Source organism: Miniopterus natalensis, chromosome 17 (assembly GCF_054644295.1).
Source record: "Miniopterus natalensis isolate mMinNat1 chromosome 17, mMinNat1.hap1, whole genome shotgun sequence".
In the NCBI taxonomy this organism is placed as follows: Eukaryota; Metazoa; Chordata; class Mammalia; order Chiroptera; family Miniopteridae; genus Miniopterus; species Miniopterus natalensis.
In genome coordinates, this window is record NC_142097.1 from 16,729,093 (window position 1) to 16,754,446 (window position 25,354).

Sequence of the window (25,354 nt, forward strand, 5' to 3'; positions counted from 1 at the left end):
GAAGTTGATTTCACCTGGGGCTGTTCTTAGATCTCCAGGTGACTTGCTGCTGCTTTCATTTTAGATGCTGTTGCTCACCTTAGTGTCTTTTGTTGCTAGGCTCTCTTCCCAAGGACTGATCAATCTCCTGAGATAGCTTCATGTATGGCAATGCATTTTAAGAGCCTGCTTTTGTTAGTGTTTATTTAAGGGAAGAAAATCCATGGCCGCTTGGAGAAGGGCCATAATATACTTGGTCCTCCTCCAAAACTTCCATGATCACATTAAATAGGAAAGAAGAGGAAAGGGTAAGTGATAAACATCATCCTTATACTTCTTCAGAGCTCTTCATTGATTGTTACTGAAAACCTTTCTGCTGTTGAATAACCAAGACCCTGCCTGCCAGCTGCTGTTGCTGTGAAAGTGGAGAAGCTAGTTATAGTTGGTACTTTGCAGGAAGTCTGGAGATAAAGCTTATGATGTTATTTGAAACTTTTTGTATAGTGGGAGGAAAAGCATGTCAAAACTCAGTTACACTCCAGCAGATATAACTGGGGAGTTTGCATGGCACTTGCTTAGGTTCAGGATGTGTATTTAGAAGGAAGGGACTTGAAAAACTCTTAAAATGTGAATATCAACTCAAGACACTAGTGAATATTTGACCTGAAGAAAGGAGGGTCATTAATAGTGCCTTCTTCAGGATAGGCATTTCTTTTGGAACCTTTCTAAAAGTGAAATTTGCCATCTTTAAAGTATGAATGCCACACAGTAGAAGCATTGCCAGAACATAGTGGAGGCTGGGAGAGAATTTGAAGTATAAGCACTGGAGAAAATGTTAATTCAGATAAGTGTTGAAAAGAAATTGGAAGTTGATGAGGCAGAAGGATATAGGAAACCTATTTTTGGTGGCAAGAACCTCAGTTTGGCACTCAACAATTTAGAGGTAAGTCACCTGCATTAAGATAAAAGGAGCCCGGCCGGGCGTGGCTCAGCGGTTGAGCGTTGACCCAGGATCCAGGTGATCAGGGTTCGATTCCTGGTCAGGGCATATGCCCGGGTTGTGGGCTGCAGCCGATCAATGACTCTCTCATCATTGATGTTTCTATCTCTCTCTCTCCCTCTCCTTTCCTCTCTCTGAAGTCAATAAAGATATATTAAAAAAAAAAAAAAAAAAAGATAAAATGAAAATGGTTACCAAAAGACCACCTTCTCCAACTCTTCTTAATGATCTGCAGTCCCCACCCCACCCCACCCCCCGCTTTCCAGACTTAAACAATAAAATTTTTGGAAACAATCTCAAATTTATAGTAAAGTTGCAAGTACATTACAAAGAATTTTTTTTTCTTCAATCACTTGAGAGTAAGTTGCTGACCCATTTGATGCTTCATCATCCCTGAATAACTTAGTGTTTATCTTCTACAGACAAGGACATTGTCCAATATTACCACAATACAGTCATCAAAATCAGGAAGTTAGCACTGATACATTGCCATCATATAATTCTCAAACACCCGCTCCCTCAGATGTTGCCAGTTGCACCACTAATAATCCTTTATTGCAAAAAGAATCCAGTTTAAAATCACATATTGTATTTATTCATTATGCTTGGTCTCCTTCAATCTGGAATAGTTCTTTAGACCTTATTAGACTTTCATGACCTTGACACTATTATTTTGTAGAAAGTTCCTGTATTTAGGATTGTCTGATAGTTCCTCATGTTTAATGTAGGTTATGCATCTACAGCAAGAATATCACAGGAGTGATGCCATGTTCTTCATTGTGTAATTTCAAGAGGTGCTGATTTTTATTTGTCCCATCACTGGTAATGTATGATCACTTGATTAAGGTGATGTCTGCTAGGCATTTCCATGTAAAGTTTGCCTTTTTCTCTTTGTAATAAGTATTTTTGGAGGAGATACTTTGAACCTATGTAAATATCCTGTTCCTCTTCAGCCTTTCAATTTATTTATATTAGTATGGACTCATGATTTTCTGTTTTATTCAATAGGATATATTATTATCATTACTTGTTTTGATGTTCAGATTATCCATATTTTTCCAGTAAATCAGGAAAAAATTATAATACATTTAACCAGTGATTGGCCATCCTTTTATTTCAAAGGATTTGGCTGATAATCCCCAAACTAACATCTTATAAACGGTGGTAGAAAACAGAAGTTTACAAATCTTCTGTTCCTGGTACATGCATCCTTTGCTCAGTGTACCCATTCTCTGTTCTACTTAATTTTTACTGTGTAAACTTCTCTTTCTGAGATTTTCCTTACTAGTTGAGCATGCTATGGCCCCTCTGTCCTTTGACATATCACCATTATTCTTTAGCACTTTCTTCCTATCCTGCACAATAAGATGTACCAGTCCTGGCCCTTGTGACTCAGTGGTTAGAGAGCATCACCGGAGCACCAAAAGGTCATGGGTTCGATTCCCTCTCAAGGGCACATACCAGGGTTGCAGGTTTGATCCCTGGCCCTGGTTGGGGCATGTGCAGGAGGCAACCAATCTGTGTGTTTCTCTCACATTGACGTTTCTCTCTCTCCCCTGACTCAGCCCTCCCCTTTCACTCTAAAAATCAATAGGAAAAATATCCTCAGGTGAGGATCAGCGACTACATACATATATATAAACATATATATATATGTTTGCGCATATATGCACACACACAAAAAAACAAGGTTTCGAATTATATGTTTTTGTTGTATATAATAGCGTCAGAAGAGGAATATGATGGGTGCTCAGTAAATATTAACTATGGTATAGTGCAGTGTTTTTCAAACATTTTTGTCTGTGCCCACAATAAAGATTACGTCCCAATAAATACACACATATAATTTAGGTAATTGAAACAGAGTCATGAAATAATAAGCATTCTTACTGTTACTTTGTGATTTTTTAAAAATTTTTATTAATTTGAGAGAGAGATTAATTTGTTTCACTTACTTATGCATTCATTGGTTGTTGCTGTTTTTTCTTTAATCCTAACCCGAGGATATTTTTTCCATTGCTTCTCAGAGAGAATGGAAGGGAGAGAGAGAAAGACATATCAATTGGTTGCCTCCTGCACTCACCCTGACCAGGGCCAGGGATCGAGACTGCAACCAAAGTACGTGCCCTTGGCCAGAATCGAACCTGGGACCCTTCAGTCGATGGGCTGATGCTCTAACGACCACGCAAGAAACAGCCAAACCGGCTAGGGCCATTGGTGGTTTCTTGCATGTGCCCTGACTGGGATTGAACCCACAACCTTGGCATGTTGGAATGACACTGTGACCAGCTGAGCTATCTGGCCAAGGCCACTTTGTGATTTTTACCCCCATTTTTATAAAAGGCTTGTCACACCCTGAAGATTACAACATATGTATCTAATGGAATGAGCCACAAGTCTAGGAGTTAAGACAGAAAATCCAGTATGAGATCCACTATTCCAGCTGAGGATTATTGGACAAGTTACTTAATCTTTCTAAGCCTGGGTTTCCTAATCTATAGAAAGAGAATGATACTTGTTCCATCTGGATTAAAAGATTGTCTTAAATTTCAAATGAAATGATATATGTAAACATGTTTCAAAGTATAAATAACTATATAACGTGGTGGTTTAGTTCTGTTGGCAAAATAAAAAGTAACCTGGGTTTTGATAGATTAGAAAAGTGATAGCCAACATTTAAATAGTTTTCACTTATGTGTCTACCATCAATATCCTAAGCACTTGAATATATTAAAATTAAACCTATTGAATCCTCACAATTCTGGGAAGTACGTACATTTTATAGATGAAATTAAGTGTCTTTCCCAAGGTCACACAGCTAGTAAGCAGCAGAGCTGGGATTCAAGGCCAAAGTCTTGTCTTAACCACTTTGATATAGTGCCTTTCATTAATTCAGGTTTCTTAAGGTGATTTGAGCTGCAGTTAGTTGACATTTATCTTTACAGGCATACCTCGAGTTCGGTTCCAGACCACAGCAATAGAGCAAAGTATCACAAAAAAGTGAACCACATGAATTTTTTTGGTTTCTCAATGCATATAAAACTTATGTTTACACTGTACTGTAGATTGTTAAGTGTATAATAGCATTATGTCTAAAGAAATGTACATACCTTAATTAAAAAATACTTTATTGCTAAAAAATGCCAACCATTATCTGAGCCTATTAGAAAATGGCACTAATAGATTTTCTCAATGTAGGGTTGCCACAAACCTTCCATTTTTTTTATTTTTTTTTGAGAGAGAGAGGAATGGAGAGGGGGAGAAACATGGATTGGCTGCCTCCTGTGTCCCCCTACTGGAGATCGAGCCTGCAACCCGGGAATGTGCCCTGACCAGGAATTGAACCTTAACCTCTAGGTGCACAGGATGACACCCAACCAACTGAGCCACACCAGCCAGAACCAAACCATCAATTTGTTTAAGGGGAGGCAATATCTGTGAGCCACAGTAAATCAAAGCCCAATAAAACGAGGTATGCTTGTATATGTATTTTCCCCTTTTGAAAACTCCTTATGAGGAAATGATTTGCCCTTGCCACCCTGTTTTTTCCTAGGTTACTTCCTTGGCTCTGTTGGTTTTATGTTCAAGAAATGAAAGCTAATTAGAATATTATCCTAAATTAGATACAGTAGTCAGTCTCCTCTCCCTTATCCGAGGTTTCACTTTCCACTGTTTCAGTTACCTGTGGCCAACCAAGGCCTCAAATATTACATGTGAAATTCCAGAAATAAACAATTCACATGTTTTAAATTTCACATCGTTCTGAGTAGTGTGTTGAAATCTTGAAATCTCATGCCATTTCCTTTGTGCCACTGAGGACATGAATCATTATTGTTATCCGCTCCCCACCCATTAGTGACTTAGTAGTTGTCTCAGTTATCAGATATTTGGAGAGAGATCACATTCACATAACTTTATTACAGTATTCTGTTGTAATTGTTCTATTATTAGTTATTAATATCTTAAAAGTTTAATTTACAAATTAAACTTTATCATAAATAGGCACATATAGAAAGAAATATATATAAAGTTTCATACTATCCACAGTTCCTGGCATCTGAATCTGTGGATCTTGAAATGTATCCCCCTACTGAATAGGGGAGGGATAGCTGTAGTCCAGGAATGAGAATTTATCCCCACAAAATGCTGCAGTGTACTTGATGGTAAATACAAATAACATCAATAGTTTTTATGTATATATAATAAATTTTACAAAATTTATACCACATTTACATATTGTATATACTCAGCATGTATGTTATAAGCATTTTTTGTCTTTAGATATTCTTTAACAATAATATTTCTAAATTAGGAGGCTCATGCTAATTTTATTAGATGAATATCTTATCATTTATGTAACTGTGTCCTTGCATTTTGGACATTTAGATTATTTTCAGTTTTTATACAATTATGAACAACACTGTAGTGAAGGGAGTCGTGTGTAAATCGTTGTTCACATCTCTGATTGTTTCCTTAAATTTGATTTTAGAAGTGTAATTACTATATCAGAGTAGGAATATATTTTAAACTGTCATACTGATTTCTAGAATATCAATTTAACATCTCACTTTAGTGACACTTCACTGTATCCTTGACTCAGTGCATTAAGGTTTTTCCCCCTAAACATTTGTCAGTTTTTAAACAAAATATAAAACCTCATTCCACTTAATTTACGTTTTAAAATTATTAGTTTTGGCATTTCTTTATATATTTAGTGTTTGCTTATATTTTTGATGGGTGGCATGCCTTCACTCCCCTCACATACATTCAGATGTTGCTGTGTATGTTATCTCTTTCACTGCTTCCATTCATAACTCTTCAGAAACCTGTTCAAAATTTCATTTAAGCCATTCTCTGCAATTTTGATAAACTATCCTTTTACACAGTTTAAATCATTGTTACTCATGACATAGAAAATATATAAGTGTCTTTTGAAATTTCTAAACTTAGTTGTGAACTTTCATGAGGCACTTCAGATCCACAAAAGGAAAACACCTCTGCATGTCAGGAAATGCAGGCCCACACAGACCCAAAGGCTTTCATCTAGAGTTGTTTCAGAATAACACTTCGTTGATACATACCCAGAATTGCACAAGCTTTCTAAGTGGCCTTAACTCTCTTAAACTTTTTTCACCCTTCAAACTTGAAAGACTCAGATTTGGATAGAGGGCCTACTCTCTCTGGTGAGGTGATTCTGAGGCAAGGGAGTCACTAGAGAAATCTGGCCTCTGTTGTACCTTACGTAGTTGAGGGGAGGAGAAAGGGCATGAATAAACAATCTGTTTAGCTGTTTCCTAAACACATGCTTGCCAATGTTCTTTTTCTTGATTTGGGTTTTAATTTTGTTTTTATTGTGCCTGACAAAGCCAGTTTTTTTTTAACCGCATGCTAAATTCTTAAAATTATTTTTTCATGCTGTTGCTATGATCCTTTTAATATTACAGAAGCACCCAGCCAGGCGTGGCTCAGTGGTTGAGCATCGACCTAGGATCCAGGAGATCGAGGTTCGATTCTCGGTCAGGGCACATGCCTTGGTTGTGGGCTCGATCCCTAGTGGGGGGCGTGCGATCAATGACGATTCTCTCACCATTGATGTTTCTATCTCTCCCTCTCCCTTCCTCTCTCTGAAATCAATAAAATATATTAAATTTTTTAAAAAGTTATAGAAGCTACACAGGGGAATTGCCTTTTCCATTTTTATCATAAATTATAATAATTTATTATTTAGCCACATCATTATAGCATATTTGTTGAATTATATTTCATCTGAATGATAATTTGAAACTTGCTGATTTAATACAAATACTCTGTGGTCTGACTTGTTAAAGGACCAACATTGATATCTCTTTTATAGACTTCCATTTTTAAGAATAGTTTGGTACTGTTGCCTCAATTTCCCAATCTGGGTGTGAGATCAGTACTTCTCTGTTACCTGGAAGCTTTTCATGGACTGGTGTGGGATTAAAAATAGCCACATAATTATAGCATATTTGGTTAATTATATTTCATCTGAATGATAATTTGAAACTTTCTCATTTAATACAAGTTTCTACACGAAATTGTAAAAGGTAAAAATCCAATATTTGTGTCTTATCTCAAAGAATCCGTTTCTTGTCCTCATTGTCTTGCTGGGCACAGTCTCAGGTACTTATGAGTAAAATTCTTCCCAGACATTGTGCTTGCAGTTATGAATGTGGTTAAATATAGAGGTCAGTGTACCTTGGTTCAGCCTAAGTTAAAGTGATCCAGCCCTGATAGGGCTTTGGAAACTCAAGCCTATTACGTACTATAATGAAAAATTGCAAGTTCTGATTTAGCTGCCTGCAACAAACACAACCTGCATTTTCAAATTTTTAGGAACACTAATTTCTACTTCAAGGGGATTAAAGTACAAAAGCAAAATGATACTTTTCAATACAGTGCAGAAGTAGTGCCTGGGCTTTTTTTTTTTTTTTTAAATCTCTGCCCTCTCACTCCCAGAGTGAAGGTACCTGTGCATGGACAAACACAGACACTTGTTGGAGCTTGTATTATCCATATGTTTCAAGGACATAAATTCAGATAAGTTCCAAAGCCTGGGGTTAAAGTATATACTGTTCTTCAGGAATGTGAGCCAGTAATACTAAACATCTATTATGAGCCCTGGCCAGATAGCTCAGTTGATTAGAGCATCGTCCTGATATGCCAAGGTTGCGTATTTGATCCCCCGGTCAGGGCACATGTAAGAAGCAACCAATGAATGCATAAATAAGTAGAACAACAAATCAATGTCTCTCTCTCCCTCTCTCTCTCTTTCTCTAAAATCAATTTTTTTAAAAAGTAAAAACATTTATGTGAATAATCTTATTCCTGACTCAATAACTGGGATGGATAAATAAAAGACAGGCTCTGGTCTTAGCAACACTCAGGTTGAAAAGTTAGACTGTCCAGGGAGATTATTTTCCTGGTACCTGAATAACAAATTCAAGAGAAAGCACTGGGCCATAGATGACTTAGTTAATAAGGGGATCCAGGAAAAAGCATTCTTGTTAAAGAAAGCACTGGCAGAGAAAATGCCTTCAAGGATGTGGTGGGGGTGGGAAGCAAGGTAAGAGAGGACCTGTTGTGATATAAAGGGTAGTTAGAAGTAATGTTTTCCAAATCCCTCAAGCCTCATATATTCAGCTAGGTGGAGGTAGTTTGCAGCATAGTTTTAGGTTTGGACTTTCAACAGAGTTAATTCAGAATGAACCTTCCTCTCTTGCTCTTTCCCCCAGCCTAGAGGTGTGAGGTCACAATTGCCAGTGACTTAGGTCCACTGTTGGGTTAAAGGTAAAGAAGAAAGATGCCTTTGAGCAATGACCAAACTTTATTCAAATTGAATAAATAGTGAAAAGTACACTTTAGTTGGAAGCTACAGTTATCTGGACTGACAAAATTCCCTGTTGACTAGATTACTTCATTGTAATAGAACATAAAAATGACTGATTTTGCAGAGTGTGACTTGATAAACATGTAATTTTTGCCATCTTTGGCCTTGTTTATTTTCCCCAGAGCAGTATTTTGGTGTTTCCCTTAAATTTTAACCTAATTTTTGGGACCCCAGGAGTAAAGGAAGGGAGCAGTAGGATAAAACTTTTCCTCCCATTATCAAAAAGTGGTCTTTTTAGTAAGCCTTTCGCTCACAGATAAAAAGGCTTAATCAGGCAGAGTAATGGTTCTTTTTCTTTTTTTGTTTTTGTTGTTAATCCTCACCCAAGGACATTTTTTTCCACCAATTTGTCAGAGAGAGTGCAAGGGAGGGGGAGAGACACACCCAATGGAGCCGGAGTCGAGCCTGCAACCGATGTAGGTGCCCTTGACCGGGAATCAAACCCAAGATCCTCCAGTCCGAGGGCCAATGCTCTAACCACTGAGCCAAATAGGCCAGGGCGTGATGACTCTTAATTAATAGTTCTCAATTTTTTTAATGTTTTTTAAAATATGTTTTATTGATTGATTTCAGCGAGAGGAAGGGAGAGGGAAAGGGAGAAAAACTTCAATGATGAGAGCCTGTTGTGATCTGCTGCCTCCTGCACACCCCCTACTGGGGATTAAGCCTTCAACCTGGGCATGTGCCCTGATGGGGAATCGAACCATGGCCTCCTGGATCCTAGGTTGATGCTGAACCACTGAGCCATGCCGGCCAGGCTGATTTCTCAGTGTTAATCAGATTCTCTTAAGATGCATGTACTCTCAGGATTTTCAGTGTTGGATGTATTTTATTTAGTAGAGTCAAATAACAAGGGGCATAATATTTTATTTTGTTTACCTGGGATCTCAGAGATGGCACTGTTCTGTTTCACTTTTTTTTAAAAATATATTTTATTGATTTCAGAGAGAGAAAGGGAGAGAGAAATAAAAACATCAATGATGAGTAATTGATCGGCTGCCCCCTGCTGGGGATTGAGCCCACAACCCAGGCATGTGCCCTGACCAGGAAACAAAACAAGATCTATTGGATCTTAGGTCAATGCTTAACCGCTAAGCCACGCCTCCTGGGCTGTTTGACTTTTAATTAAAGTTCATAAATGGCTGATTTAAAAAATTTTTAATTTATTATTAATTTAAGAAAGAGACATCGATGTGTTGTTTCACTTATTTATGCATTCACTAGCTGATTCTTGTATGTGCCCTGACTGGGGATCAAATCCACCACCTTTGCGTATCAGGACTATGCTCTAACCAACTGAACTACCCGGCCAGGGTGGCAGATTAAAATTTTTGAACCATAGCATGAATCAGAAATTGGGCTAGTCGACCTTTTGAGAGGAGATGTTTTTTCTTTTTGAAAGTGGAGGTTGGAAAGCAGAAGAGAGAATTAGAAGGGGGGAAAAAAGTGTATTGGAAGGCACTAGATTGTGGGTGGTAAGACTATGCCAGAAAGTGATGGCTCCCCCAAGTAAAAATTCGTTTACCAGCGCTATAACTTCTTCCTTCCACTTTTCCCACCAAAAAAACATGAAGAGGAGTCTTTCTCTTCCTCCTTTCCCTCGCCTTCAGTGGTCTTAAGCAGAGACAAGCAGCACAAATACAACTGAGGTGTTCTTAACTGCACAGACCTACTCTGAGGTAGATACAGTTCTTTATCACATGCCACCCAGGAAAAGAGAGTGTTACATCACAATTCGAATAAAACCTCTTTCATTCTGCTGAAGGGGGGGAGGTACAAATGAAAGTACTTTTGAGTTTTCCCAGGAGGGAGGAGGGTTTTGTCCCTTAATTAGAGGTAGTCTGGGAAATGCTAGCGCTAGTGTGAATGTCCCAGGAGAGTTTGAACACCTTAGTTCTGTGCTCACTGTGATAACGGTAGTCCCCTGCTTAGGGAGCAGCTGGCAGTAGGAAAGCTGGCTGAGAGCTCACACAGAGGCTTTGCCAAGGAGATCTTTTTTCTTTCTCTGTGATGTCTGCAGCTCATGGCCTTGATTCTCTTCAGAAGTCAGGACTTGAATTTTGAGGCTCTTTCAGAAGTTAGTGCTAGTGTTGATTTCTGGGCCTAATTTGTGCTTCTGGAAATATCAGCTGTAAAATTATATTGGAATTTATGTTTAAGAAAAGCCAGATGGCTATCCAAATAATGTGGGTGGTTTGAAGTTTTAAAAGGCCTGTGCTCAGCCGCTAGGCCTCTGGAGGAGTGCTTTATACTGTGTATCCCTGCTTTTTGGAATGGGCTGTGAAAGGAAATTGCTTCCTTCCTTTTTCATCAGAGCCCTCATCACCTTGCCACACTCCCTGCCTTCCCAGCCCTAGCAGAATCTGATTCTTAACTTTGGTGAAACTGGGCAAGGGATTTGAAGACTTCCTTATTATAAGGGTAGATGCCTAAACTATTAAAGAAAGGAACTATGCTATTGGCAGCCCAGATGATGCCAGTGAAAGCTCAAGAGTATTCTAGACTTGCTGGGTGGTTCTTGTTGGTGACATAATCATTGGGGGCTCCAAGCTCTGGTATCTTTCTTACTCCTTCACTTCCTCCCGCCCAAGCTAAAAATTGACTTTCTGAAATCTACAGTATTTACCTCTTATTTTTGTTCCTCTGTTCACTGTCATTAAACATTTTTAATGCCTTTTTGCCGCTGTTTGTCTGGTTTAAGTCTTTTCTGTTCTGTTAAAGTCCGGAGTTGTGGCTTGTGGGGCAGTATGTTATGGTTAATTCTTAGGATCCACACACCCTACTTCATCTCTTCTTGGTAGCAGACATCAAAATTTAATAGGTATATGAGAGGTTACCGTGCTCATTTGTAGATTGGTTCCTTTCAAAAAAAATACAGGGAGAGAGTGTTATCTGCAAGACAGCTGAGTGAATGCATTTTTTGTACTTTCATCATCACAGCATCTCAGTTATCCAGATGAAGTACAAGGCTTAGAGGTGAGAGTGTGTTTAGCTCCTTTGAGGAGATAGAAGGAGAACACTGTGACTAGAAGTAGAGTCAGCAGGAGAGGCAGGGGGGTTAGAAGATGAGGTTAGAGGTGGTAGTGACAGTATGGAAGGCCTTGTGGGCCGTGTTAGGATTTTGTATTTTATTCTAAGTGAGATGGAAAGTCATTGGAGATTTTTGAGCTGATAAGACTTCCAGTAAAAAAATTAATTACTCTAGCTGCTGTGTGAAGAATAGATTGGGTTATAGGGGCAAAGGGTGGCGGGACAGGGAGACCATTTAGAAGACTATTGTAGTCCAGGCTAGAGATGAGAGGACAAATGAAATTACTACCTATCTCCAAGAAAGATTGGGAGACCTAATGAAGAAAATATAACTAGAGCCCCTCATACAGCCCATTTCACAATATTAGGCTCCAGTTATTTGTTAATTCTTTTCGTTTCTTTGGAGTTTGCCCTCAGCTATATTAGGACCATAGGGGAGAGGTTATTAAATAAAGATCAGCATTCACAAGGGATGGGGTTCTGAGCAGTACCTCAGTCATTTGACCCCAACGGAAGACTTTATTCTTGAGGTACTGCAGTTGGCACACTGTTCATTCTGTTATCCTACCCACCAGAGACCTAAAAAGACTGAATCTGTGCCAGAACTCTTGAGCTGCTTTCTTTTCATTGAGGCATTCAATCTTCAGTTCTTTCTGTGGTTGCTATCTTAACCACAGTTTGGGCAGCCTCTTTTACAAAGTATCTTTTCAGCTACCTGGACTTGCAAGCTGGAGCTCTCTGATACTCATCATGACAAGGTAGTTTCACATACCTGAGAGGGCCACTAAGAGAAAGAAAGAGGTTTTGTGATCTTTGTTTAACATTTGAGCTTGTCCTCTACTCCTTCGTTATGATGTAAAGACTTAATATGCCACTTTGATTTCTGGGTTTTGCAGTATGAGAAAGGAATTTCATGTGTTTTAGTGCATTATAGTTCTTTGGGAAAAGCTTGGGCCTTGGTATACAGGGAACTTGCTTGGCATTGTTGACAAGGTTTCTTTCCCTACAAAAGTCCACCTCAATGTCGCTTGCTTAAGCTGTGTATCTTTTTGGTAGACAGCACTGATGAAACCGTGCCATCTCGACATAATGTCAGGATTGCTTGCCCCAAGAGGACTTCTCGTAACCTACTACTTCCTTGATTTCCTCTGGGTGCAATACAATTTTGGGGTGGGGGTGGGGTCTAGAAGGTCTAATTGTGTCACAGGCAATAGGAAAGGTGAATCCCCAGAAACTTACAAACAGAATTTGCTTTAACAGCAGTTAATTGTGTCTCCTAGGATGTTTTGCTTTTTCTTCCTCTTAAGAGTTCAGGTTACTGCAGTGTCACAAGTGAAAATGTGGGTGCCTTTGCAACTTGTATACTGTGCTGCTTCTGCAAATGCCTAACTGCCCCAGTCCCCAACCAGCCCTGGAAATAGACTAAGCCAGGCCCTATGAGGGCCAGCTCTCTTCAGGAACACTGTTCTATTTTCAGGGAGAAATCATTTTTCCCTTCACCTCAGTTAGAATGTGTCCTAGCCTTTCTGCTCCTTTCTTAGCTGGGGCACAGATGAGAGCCAGCGTGCCATTCATCTGGCAGCCCCACGGGCCTTTCCAAAAGCCCATGATAGGGAGAGGCAACCCACAGGAAATGGAAATGCTAAATGAGTGCATCTAGAGCTTGTGAGCATAAAAGACCTTACAGATGCACCTGTATTTTTCATTTAATTGGGTAGGTATTTTCTAGTTTTTATTTTCCCCACCCACTCATCTGTGCTGTCTGAAATATCATTTTACCCTTAGTAATAGTTTGGAGCAAATTGTTGCTACAGATAAAAACATCGATATATTTTTAACCAACATGCTTCTAATTAAATTGCTTATCTATCTAAACTTGGGCCTTTGCTGCTCATATCAGATGTCCCTGGTATCTTCCTTGAGTGAGTTGCCTTGTGTTCCATGACCTTGTTTTTTGTTTATTACAGTGTGAGTGGCTGCCTCATGTTGTGTTGATGCCGGTCTGCCATGCTAGCCTGTCTACCAGGGCCAGGTGACCTGTCCTTTCAGCTTCTTTCTCACACGCAGATGAACACTGGACTTCAGAAATGTAAGTAATCTGGATCCCAGGGAAGGATGTGATCCTTTTTTTGACCCTACATTTGAGCTGTTTCAGAGGGGTACATTGACTGTGGACTTTGATATCTTCATGATATTCTTCAGTACAGACAGAAGAAAGCAGTTGCAAAAACTTGTCAGCAATGTGAGACACTTCTTATCAGAGAGATCCTTTAAAATACTAGAATTTCCCACTGTATAGCAATTTAATTTTAATGGTTGCTGATACCTCTTTTGAGCAACAAAGCTATAAGGAGTTTTCAGGAGATATATATATATACATCACCCTTCAAAAAAGTTTCTCAATTTGAACCCTCATGAGGAATTAAATGAAAATACACAGTTCAGGTTACTTACTATATCTCTGAAACAAACTATTTACACTGTTTTGTTGTTTTGAACTCTCTGAACACTCTCTACCATGGAAATAGACAATTTCCTTTGGCTTTGCTGTCTGCCTTCTGAGCCAGTGACCTCAGTTCCCAGCAAATAAAGAAGCTTTCACCGTCAGAGGGATGAGGAGCTAGCTTTCTTAGTCTTTCTGGGTGTATTCCCGCTAACATAGTTCCCACAAGATCGAGCTTTTGAGAACTGTCTCTTAGATTCCTATCTTAAACTGGCTGGAATTGGGGCTTTATACTTCATGCTTTCCCAGATTCCTACCTCTGTCCTTGTACTGCATGAATGTGCAAGGAAAAGATTCTATTCCTGGCTCATTACCATGTAGTATCTTCAAGTGTCAAAATGGCCCTAAATTTGGAATAGACTTTCCTTTCAGAGCAAAAAGGAGAAATCAGTGAAGCATCTAGGCTTACCCTTTAATAGAAAAGGTGCTTCAGCATCTTACCTGATTCCTTTATGACAGGGTTTGGCAAACTTTTTCTATAGAGGGCAAATGTTTTAGGCTTTGTGGGCCATAGTCTCTGTTGTATCTACTCAGCTCTGCTGTTGTAGGGCAAAGGCAGCCGGAGTCAATATGTAAACAGTGTGTGTGACTGTGTTCCAATAAAACTTTTAATAAAAACAGCAGCTGAGTTTTGGCCCACAGATTGTAGTTTACCAACCCTTGCTCTATGAGATCATCTTCAGAAATTAAAAATGATCTAGCCTCTGACTTCCTTTCTTTGAGGGAGAGTAAGACGCAGAATCTGGCTAGTTCTAGGATTTGGCCGATGAATCCACATGGATAATATCAAAGCTGAAGGTGACAGTTTTTCTTCTGCAGCTTCCTGACACAACAGGCAAGCTCTGCTGTGCCAGCTTTCCCCCCAGCCTTTCTCTTTAATAAGTCATGACTGGATAATAAAGTTGTATGTGCTCCCTGGCCACCCAAATATCCTTGCTAACTGCATTGCGACTGGCTCTGGGCTTCCAGGGGACACAACTGGAAAGGGAGTATACTTGGAAGTATACAATAAGATGACAAACAGCAATGCACTGCCTTCTAGATTCCTTAACTTACTCTGACAGCTTCACCCAGAGAGGTGAAGTCAAGGGATGAGCCATTTGGGAGGAAAGGCAAATTGGCAGCTTTATCTTGGGTGCTGACATTGGGATTTCCACTTTCTTTTTCCCCAAAGTAGCTTCTAAGTAGCCTCTGCCAACCACTGTCCCCAATCTATATTTGAGAATTGAGATATCCTTCTTTCCTGGTTTCAGACTCACCTGTCTATTTGGGGGACAGTGTATTTTAATCCTTTGACTCTCTTGTTGCTATCTTTAACTAAATTCACACCTTTGCAGAGAAAAAATCCTAATGGTATTTTTAAGCCTGCTTCCTTTCTTTTCTCCTTCTAAAATGTACCAAAAAAAAGAAAAATCTTATCATGTCGCATAGCTGTTAGTGTTAAACATTTACAGTTAAGGTGAGAGAGCATAAGTTGTCTCCTTTGGAAACCAGCAGCTAAAGAGCTGCTTAGAACCCAAGCTTACCAGTTATAGAGACCTTAAAACTAGTTTTGTGACTTGTAATTCAGCCTTTCCCTGCCCCCCACACCCATCCTTAGAAGGGTCTTTTAAGTCCCTAGAAACACAGAACTTGGTATCTGGTGGGGTGGGGATGGGATACAGATATGTATAACTTACTGTACTTTATATTGTAAGAGTCAGCTCAAGGCAGGAGAATTGGACCAGGAGTCATGAGATGGCATATGTGGCTTCTTGACCTAGCACTGTCTAATCACTTTTCCCCAGGCTAGAGTCCCCAAATGTACAGATTCACATGATTGATTCCTTCTCACTCCACATTTTCTCTTCTTCCCTTCCTTTCTGCATGTGTAGGAGAATGTAATATGTTTCCCATCCTAGATGTGTAATTTGCCATAGGGCAGGCTGGATTCTCCTAATTCCCCAGAAAATGTGTTTTTGAATATTTTTTCTTTATTAACCCCAAGCCTCTGCTCCTGTTTCCTCAGTTCATTGTCAGGTATATAGTAGTGGCTCAATAAATATTTCTGGTTGAATGGCTAAAATGACCAAAAGACCTTGGTTTTCAAATTGTCTTTTAGATAACAACTTTGACCTACTTTATTGTAGAGTTTTGGGGCCTGGGACAAATGTCAAAATTCTTTTACTGCTTCTTAGTATGCCTATTTGCCCCCTAGTGGAAGGGCTTGGAAATGGTTAATTGGCCCAATGATTGAAAAAACTCGTAGAAATATTAGTTAACATCTGTTGAGTGCTAATCATGTGCCAGGCACTATCTTGGGTATTTTCATTTATATTCTATTTTTTCCATCACCATTTATCTCCTCTATGCCCTCTTTCACCTCCACCATCCCCCTTCCTCCCACAGTCACCACACTATTGAGTATATTTATATGTTATTATTCATTCCTCGATAATTTAATATGGGAGACTTTCTTGTCTTTTTTTTTAAGGATGAGGCACAGAGTGTTTGCCACTTACCAACATCACATTATAGTTTAGTGACTGGGCTAGAACTCATACTCAGATCAGATTCCAAAGCTTGAATTAGAAACACACTGCATGTGCCTCTCCACCTATAGATGGAGGTTCCTGCTGTGTATGCCACCAGGTCATCTGACCTTCAAAATAGAAAGATACACAGGGAGGTCTCTGGGGAAGCCTGGATTCAGGCAGATTTTCCCCCCAGTCCCTAGAATAGACCACAGTGCTTTCTGCGACGTTTAACTCTCAGGCTCAAGTCCAGGGTGTCCTGCAATTGAGGCTTCCTTTGTCAGCTTACTTTGTCCTGTCTTTGGACAGACTCAGCTAAAACTGTTATCCTTGAATAGTAAATATCGGCAATCATTGTTCCTGTCCACAGAGTGTTTTCCCATTCATTGGATCTCTTAAGTCAGTACTTGAATCTGGATCTCTCTTCTTTCCTAACCACACATTACCTATTCTGTATACTGCCTTATGTCTTGGTTAATGACTCAGGCGGTAATTCAGTATTTAAATAAATTGCTTATTAAGATGTGGTATCTGTATTAGCTGTGCATTTAATATGTTATAGAAGAAGGAAAGGCTCCAGGGTGCCGGTGTGTGAGGACTGAGATAAAAAGATATTGAGCCCTTGCCAGTTTGACTCAGTGGTTAGAGTGTCAGCCTGCAGACTGAAGGGTCCCAGGTTCGATTCCGGCCAAGGGTACATACCTCAGTTGTGGACTTGTTCCCTGGCCCTGGTCCAGGCATGTGTGGGAGGCAACCAATCTATGTGTCTCTCTCACATTAATGTTTCTCTCCCTCCATCCCTCCCTCCCTCCCCCCTCCCCCCCCCTTTTACCACTCTCTGAAAAGAGTGGAAAAAATATCCTTGGGTGAGGATTTAAAAAAAAAAAAAGGTATTGAGAAGACCTTGGCCTTTTTTAAGGGTTGGGCCTAAGTATGGTATGTGAGGTGGGTGGTGCTGAATGTGGCCTTTTCTCCAATGTACTCATCTCATCCTTGCAATTCTTCCTTAACAAAAGTACTGTAGGCTGTGTCCACCCTCCACTTCCCTTCTTTACTTCCCTTTGATTCTGATCCCTTTGTTTGACTACCCTTATCACTGCTGTCACCATCAGTGGAGGCAGGACAAGAAGAACTAATCAGCCCTGGCCAGTGTGGCTCAGTTGGTTGGATCATTGGCCCATGCACCAAGGGGTTGCAGGTTTCATTCCCAGTCAGGCACATACCCAGGTTGCAGGTTTGATCTCTGGTCAGGGTGCATACGAGAGGCAAACCCCAATAGATGTTTCTCTCTCACATTGATGTTTCTCTCCCTCTCTCTCCCTCCCTCCCTCTCTCTTCCTCTCTCTCTCAAATCAATAAAAACATGTCCTTGGGTGAGGATTAAAAAAGAAGAACTAATCAGTGTCAGTGTCCCATTTCATATTCCTGATTGAAGCTAAACTTCCTTTTGCCTCTGCTAGAAAAAAACAACCTGAGAGTTGGTACTGACTTGGAACAAAGAAACTCTATTGATCTCCCATCAGGGCACATACCAGAATCAACCAATGAATGCCTGAATAAGTGGAACAGCAAATCCATGTCTGTCTCTGTTTCTGTCTCTCTCTCTCTGTCTCCTTCTCTCTCCCTCTCCCTCCTCCTCTACCTTCCTCTCTCTAAAAATCAATAAATAAATAAAATTAAAAGGGGAACTCTATTATTCAACAAGCCACTGTTTCCCTCTCTTACCCTTCAAGGAGAAAAAAGCCCACTAACATGGAGAAAAGCCCAGAGGCAGACCTTTACTTCCCGTCTGAACTAAAACTCAGTAGCTTCAAACTCCCATTCCTTAGTCCCAGTTGTTCAGTCAGGCAGTACCTGTATTGACTACATATCTGCTCTGGGTAAGGCACTGAGCTAGGAGTGTCACCTGATTTTGACCAAACAGACACCCAAGTCCAGGGGCTGACCAGGTCAGTTTCTAATGGAATTCTGGTACCTTGAGTTTAGGAACTATCTCTCAGTGATTCTAGACTTTTTTTGTATCTTCTTGTCCAGGAGAATGTAAAAAGGGTCAGAAAAATGGCTCCACTTTATGGAGATTGGAGCCCATTAAGGGACAGTGGCCTACAAAAAGCAGAACTCAAACTCTGCTCTCGGAGCTTTGACCCTCCTCACCAGCTACCTAGTGGATGGGAAAGATTTCACCATCACACTCATCATTTTAAGATGTTCTTTAAATCTGTCATCTTACAGACATTCATTTATGGGTAGAACATTTATCCTGTACCTGGTAAATAAAACAGACTTTTAAATATGTGCCTTTTTACTAAGTTCAAGACATTGTTCCAGTATTTGAAAGCATTAAACCTTTTTCTTCCTTTTTGCTAAGTTCTACCTTGTTGAGTGTGCACCCGAATTCTCTGCCCAGCATACACTTGAGCTTGCTTTTCCTGTTTCCAAGTGCAGCAGTTTCTAAGCAGTTGCTGCCAGCTAACCAGCAGTGTCACCAAAGGACGGCAGCTGCACCCTCTTCCTTCTAGCACACTCACTAGCCTACTTCTATTCCAATTGATGCCCAGTGACGTGATTCTGAAATGAGATGTCCTTGAGCCAAGCCAGCTGAAGCCACAAGCCGAGCATTTAGTCAGCTTAGTCACTGCTCTGTATGGCTGCCTTCTGCAAGGGGAGGAAGTAGGGAGGGAGTTAGCTAGCTGAGCCTAGGCTCCCAGCCAAGCCCCTCTCCTTCTGCTTTGGGCAGTTTGTGTACTTACTAACTTAGCAAGCCTTTATTAAGCACCTTCTGTGTATACTCAGGAGAGACCCTCCCTTAGAGAGAGGGATAACAGCAGAGACCCCTTGCAGCAACCTAGCATCCTGAAAGAGCTCTTGTTCTCAGAACCATTTCCTTTTTGACTGGAAGCACAACATCCGCTGGGGCGCACCCCCCCCCCCATGGGAGGCAACTGGAGATGGGAACAAAGAGACCGTTAACATTAATGAGGCACATTGAGTGGGTATTTCCGTAGTCTCCAAAGGAAGGCAGGTTTTTCCTCTTTCATTTTGGAAAGTGACAGCTGACAAGGGCCGAATACAGACTATTTTGGGCTCTCAGGAATTAAAGATTCTCTGAATCCTTCCTTCTCAAATTCCCTCCATGCTGCCCTGTCATTATTGTCACACACACACACCCCAAGGAAATAAATTAAGCCTTTTGATCTTCACCCAATCAGGCTGAGAGTAAGCTGTAAACAAAAGTGAACTTGTGACATGGGATGGGGGAGGGATGTTGGCAGCTTATTCCTCTACTCCTGAAAAAGAAGCATCCTGTCTGCTGTGCCAGGGTGCCTGCCCAGTGGGCATGACGCCCCAGCTGCCAAGGCTAAGGAGAAAGCTGATGCCTCATTGGCCACTGCAGACTGAAGAGTAGTCACTCTGGCCCAGCCGGCATGGTTCAGTGGTTGAGCATCAACCTGTGATCCAGGAGATCAAGGTTCGATTACCAGTCAGGGCACATGCCCGGGCTTCGGGCTTGATACCCAGTAGGGGGCGTGCAGGTGGCAGCTGTTCAATGACTCTCTCATCATCGACGTTTCTGTCTCTCTCTCTGTCTCCCCTTCCTCTCTCTGAAATCAATTAAAAAAAAAGTAGTCACTGTGGGTGCCCAGTTTACCAGGATGTCCCAAGGAAAGGAAGTGAGGGCTCTGACAAGCAGCTCTGTGTAGAATTGTTAACCCCTAGGCCAGTATGGGCTGGTAAGAGCTTGGAGAGTGTTCCATGTAGAACAGCTCTTGGTTACTGCTGTGAGAACTGGCCAAGTTCTGGCTCAGCTACATACTGGACTTTTGAAAGTCGCTCTGCTATTTCAATCTTTAGTGACGTCTTTTGTAAAATAAGAATTATGATAGTACCTGCTTCCTAAAGCAGTAGCGAGTATTTGTTGAGATAGCCTGTCACTTAGTACAAGGCCTGGCCCATTATAATTACTGAATAAATGTTAGCACTGCTGTATCTTGGGGCCTGAGGCTGGGTCTGACACAAAGACTAGGGATGACAACTTACTTAGTGCCCCACCTTACGCCCTGAAAAGGGGAATCTAGAAGGGCTGGTTGGCTTGGCACTGATGAGCTCCCTCTCCTTCTTTGCTCTCCTTCCCCTTCTCTCTCTCTAGGGGACACTACACAGAAAATGAGAACTGCTCACTATCCTACCCCAGCCGAATTGGACGCGTATGCTAAGAAGGTCGCAAACAACCCACTGACTATAAAAATCTTCCCCAACAGTGTGAAGGTTCCCCAGCGGAAACACGTTCGTCGTACTGTGAACGGCCTCGACACATCAGCCCAGCGCTACAGCCCCTACCCGACTCAGGCTGCCACCAAGGCAGGCCTGCTTGCCATTGTCAAAGTGCCAGCCAAAAGCATACTCAAGGACTTTGACGGCACCCGAGTCCGGTTGCTCCCTGAGGCCATCATGAACCCCCCAGTGGCACCCTATGCTACTGTGGCACCCAGCACTTTAGCCCACCCCCAGGCCCAGGCTCTGGCCCGCCAGCAGGCCCTGCAGCATGCACAGACCCTGGCCCATGCCCCTCCCCAGACGCTGCAGCACCCTCAGGGTATCCCGCCACCCCAGGCGCTGTCCCACCCTCAGAGCCTCCAGCAGCCTCAGGGCCTGGGCCACCCTCAGCCCATGGCCCAAACCCAGGGCTTGGTCCACCCTCAGGGTCTGTCTCACCAAGGTCTTCAGCATCCCCCCAATCCCTTGTTGCATGGAGGCCGGAAGATGCCAGACTCAGATGCCCCCCCGAATGTGACCGTGTCTACCTCAACTATTCCCCTTTCAATGGCGGCCACCCTGCAGCACAGCCAGCCCCCGGACCTGAGCAGCATTGTGCACCAGATCAACCAGTTTTGCCAGACGAGGGCAGGCATCAGCACTACCTCAGTGTGTGAGGGCCAGATCGCCAACCCCAGCCCCATTAGTCGCAGTCTGCTCATCAATGCAAGCACGCGGGTGTCAACCCACAGCGTCCCCACACCAATGCCTTCGTGTGTGGTCAATCCCATGGAGCACACCCATGCGGCCACAGCCGCATTGCCTGCTGCAGGCCCTGTCAACCTGCCCACGGGCATCTCTCGAGCCCCCACTGGCTACCCTAACGACCTCAAGCCAGTTGCCTGGAACCAGCATCAGCTGGCCCACCTACAACAGATGTGCAGTGAGGCTGGTGGGACGCCAGCCCCTGGTCTGACAGGCAAGCATGCAACAGGACGCGAGTTGGCAGGGCCTGGCTTTCTGGGCAAGGCCCCTGCCTACCCGCAGGAACTCTGCCTGGCACAGTCCTTCCATTTGAAGCCACCCATGGAGAAGCCAACCCCATCCCCACCAGTCAACGGCCTGGCAGCTCCACTGGCCTACCCCAATGGTCACTACTTCCAACCCCTGTGGAACAACATTCTGCCCACTCCCAATAGCGACAGCTCGGGGTCTCAGGACCTCACCATGCCGTTCCATGGTGGGCAGCCCACGGGGGCACCCCTCGACTGTGCAGCAGCTGCTGGGGCCCACTACCGAGCAGGGACTGGGGGCGGTCCAGTGGCAAGCCAGAACAGCCTGATGCAAACAGTGGATTACCTAAGTGGGGATTTCCAGCAGGCCTGCTTCCGAGAACAGAGCCTGGCTATGCTGAGCAAGGCTCACCGAGCCCCTGGCAACCGAGCCCCTGATCCCACAGATAGTCGAAGTCTTCATATTCAGCACCCTGGATATAGATAGGTAGCCCCGGTGCCCTCCACAAGCTACACATCATACACCCCCTTCTAGGTTTAGTCTTACTTTTGAGTAATTGGATAGTTTCAAAGTTTTACTGCTCCAATGTGATCATTCTTAGATGTCAAAGAAAGGGAATTTGGTGGGATCTAATTGAGGACGGAAGGGCATTCTCTATGCCCTCATCCTCTCCCCTCCACCAGCCCAGCAGCTTTTATGTTAGGACCTATCCCAATCCCAGGCTTTTTTCTTTGCTGCCTGCCTATCAGTCAGTCCTGTGCCATGTCTGTCCCCTTCCCCCTTGCATTTCCCACCAGCCACCTCCTGTGTGTTCTTGCTCTGCCTGTTTCCCTCAGGACTGACGTGAGCTAAGGAAAGCGCCCTAGGTGAGGTAGCTGTAGGTAAGCTAGGCCTCTCCCTGTTTGTCTCTCTCTTTTTCTCTCTGGGACTAAGAAGCTAGACTTCCCAAGTGCTCTGGAAGCTAATTCCTTATTTGCCCCAAAGACCTCAAGTCAAAACTGACCAGTCTTCATCTCTTCTCAGCATCTCTCTATTCCTCAAGGCTTTGTTTTACATCTACATAGATCCCAGAGCCACTAAACTTATCCTTGCCACACTTCTCAAGGGCAGCCTGCAGGTACTTGGCCATAGCCTTGAGACATGGGGAAAAAATGTCTGTGTTGGTATCTTGGTTCCTGATCCCCCTTTCCAGCCCTAGAGAAATGCATCAGCCATCCAGCATACCCAAGATCCCTTTCTCACTGTTGCCTCCTGTCTCACCTGCTACCCTCATCCCCCACCCCCATCAAAAAAAAACCAAGTGAAACAAACTGATCTTACTTGAGGAATTAGATAGGTAAGGGATGATCACATTGGAGTTCAGAATTAAAACACCAAAAAAAACACATTTTGGTTCTCTCTACACTGGCTAAGAATATTGCTCTATACTGTAAGTTTTAAATGTCACGTTTCTGTATGAATGTAGTGTGGATTTGAGTAGCATTGTGTGTGAGTGGCCCCACAGGTACATTCACCTTGTAGACATCTTTCGCAGCCCCTTAGTTTGATGAAGAAAGAAAAACACAAAGCCTTAAGCTCTTCGAATTCTTCCTTTACCAGATAAGCGTGGTTCTAACAGCTGGAGGTGGGCGCACATTGGAAACACCCTCGCCCTTCGCCCAGTCTCCACTCATGCCCACTCCATGCTCAACGCATCTCACTCCCAAGTGACAATTAGTTGGCTAGAAATTTAAACTTTTTTGTAACTTTAAACTTAGATTATGTTTTGTTGTAATTTCTTTGCACCCTCTTGTTAAAATGCATATTTGGGCTCTGCTTATTTTTTTTTAAACCAAATAAGCCCTTACCTTTCCTCTTGTCTCTGGGGAATGTGAGCTAATGTTCTTATTTAAGATTTTGGGTTTTGTTTACTATACTATCCACTGTTCTTTAGCCAGAAATTCTCTAGTGATCTGAAGCAGTGTGACTGAAGACCAGTTTTTAAATTATGTGTTGGCAAGTTGCCTTATATTTAAAAAGAGAAAAAAAAAAAGCCTGATTGTGTTATGCCAAATGATAGCAACATGAAGTCCTAATTTATTGTTCCTGATTATTTTCCTGACGTCTGTGAACACTGGTACCTCCCTGTCCCTGAGCCCCCAGGAGCACCTGTTGCTTCTGGTGCAATACCTTCTCCCAAGGTGTTGGCCACCATCTCACCCAGGGCCCCCTTCTAATTCTTCGTTCTGAGTTAAATTGAAAGAGCACTACTGTCTCCCCTTATCCCTTGCTTGAGCTCCAAACCAGATATTTTTGCTGTGATTTTTTTCTAATGCCTCTCCCCAAAGGTGAGCTGCCATTTTACGAAATTGGACCAGACACCAACTTGGGGACTTTATATCAAACCTCAAACCCATCTCTTCCTCTGTGGGGGTGCAAGTCTCTGAAGCTCTCACTCACACCTCTAATCTGCATGGAAAATGTACTGTGACCCGACCTCCACCCCAGCTGCCCTCGCCTTTGGTGTGAGATGTTTCCTAGTTCACCCTGAGCCCCTCACCCCTCTGCCAGCCAACCCCCAACCAGCAATAAGGCCAAACCAGGGCTTCCTATCCACAATCCCTGCCTCCATCCCACACTGCCCCTAGGGAACACTTGAGTTTCCCTGAGCTATCCATATACTGTAGCATTCGTTCTCCATCTCCCTCATCTTCTCACCTGTGGTGGTTTATGGGCGTGATGGGGTTTTTAAGATTAATATAAACCAGTAAAAAGAAAAAACTCACCTTTTGATCTTGTCCTATTCGTTTATAGTGGTTTCTAACGTCTCATTTACTAGACGGGAAGTAATTCCTCATTTTCCGAACGGGAACCCCCTGTTCATTCCACTCAGAAGCCCTCCCAATCCATTATTGCAGACCAGGTGTGGGGATTGTAAGGCGGGAAGTCAGCCTCCAGGAAGTGCCCAGCTGGCTGGACCTCTCTCCGTAGGCAGGACTGCTAGGGCCTTGGTGGGACTTGATGGCTTAGTATGGTTTGCTGCCCTTCAGTGGAGGTCTGAACTGTACTGCCACTCTCCCCAAGGGCCATAAGTCTTTGAGAAATGGGTAGTTTGCTAATAAGCCATTTAAGATGAGACATCCCTCCCTCCTCCCACCTCCCACACTGGGATTGCTGAGGGCCTCTGACAGGTGGAGGTAGTAAGTGCTATAATCTGTAAAAGGAAAAGTAGCTCTCTTGGTGAATCCTAAGGGTTGAGTATTGGAGAACTTTCCCTTTTTGTCTGCAGGGGGGAAAAACTTGAAAGAGCTATTTACAGTTGACCCTTGAACAATGGGTGTGGAGGAGTTCGAGGCTCCTCTAGCCCCCCCACAGTCTAAATAACTTGACTAAACTTTACTAATAACCTGTTGACTGGAAGCCTTACAGATAGCAGCTGAGTAACACATTTTGTATGTTACATGTAGTATATGCTCTATTATAATAAAGTAAGCAAGAGGGAAAATTTTAAAACAAGGCGATATAGTTATTGGAAAAAATCCACATTTAAGGGGACCTGTGCAGTTCAAACCTGTGTCAGCTGGATTCCCTGTTCCCCTTTCTGCTGAGGGTGGGTTTGGGCTAAGATGCAATGGAGGAAAGGGACGACGTCTCGAGATGTGGGATGCGGT

General features: G+C 42.5%; 1 protein-coding gene across 1 annotated transcript in view; it reads left to right on the forward strand.

The window, feature by feature from the left end:
• The window catches only part of FAM222B (family with sequence similarity 222 member B), a 55,994-nt gene extending 31,521 nt beyond the window's left edge, over positions 1-24,473 (forward strand). Inside the window, exons 2-3 of the mRNA XM_087826009.1 lie at positions 13,388-13,509; positions 20,584-24,473. Of these exons, the coding sequence (XP_087682135.1) occupies positions 13,428-13,509; positions 20,584-22,190 (1,689 nt within the window). The 5' untranslated portion in view covers positions 13,388-13,427 and the 3' untranslated portion in view covers positions 22,191-24,473. The remainder of the gene's footprint in view (positions 1-13,387; positions 13,510-20,583) is intronic.
• Positions 24,474-25,354: the final 881 nt, after the last annotated feature.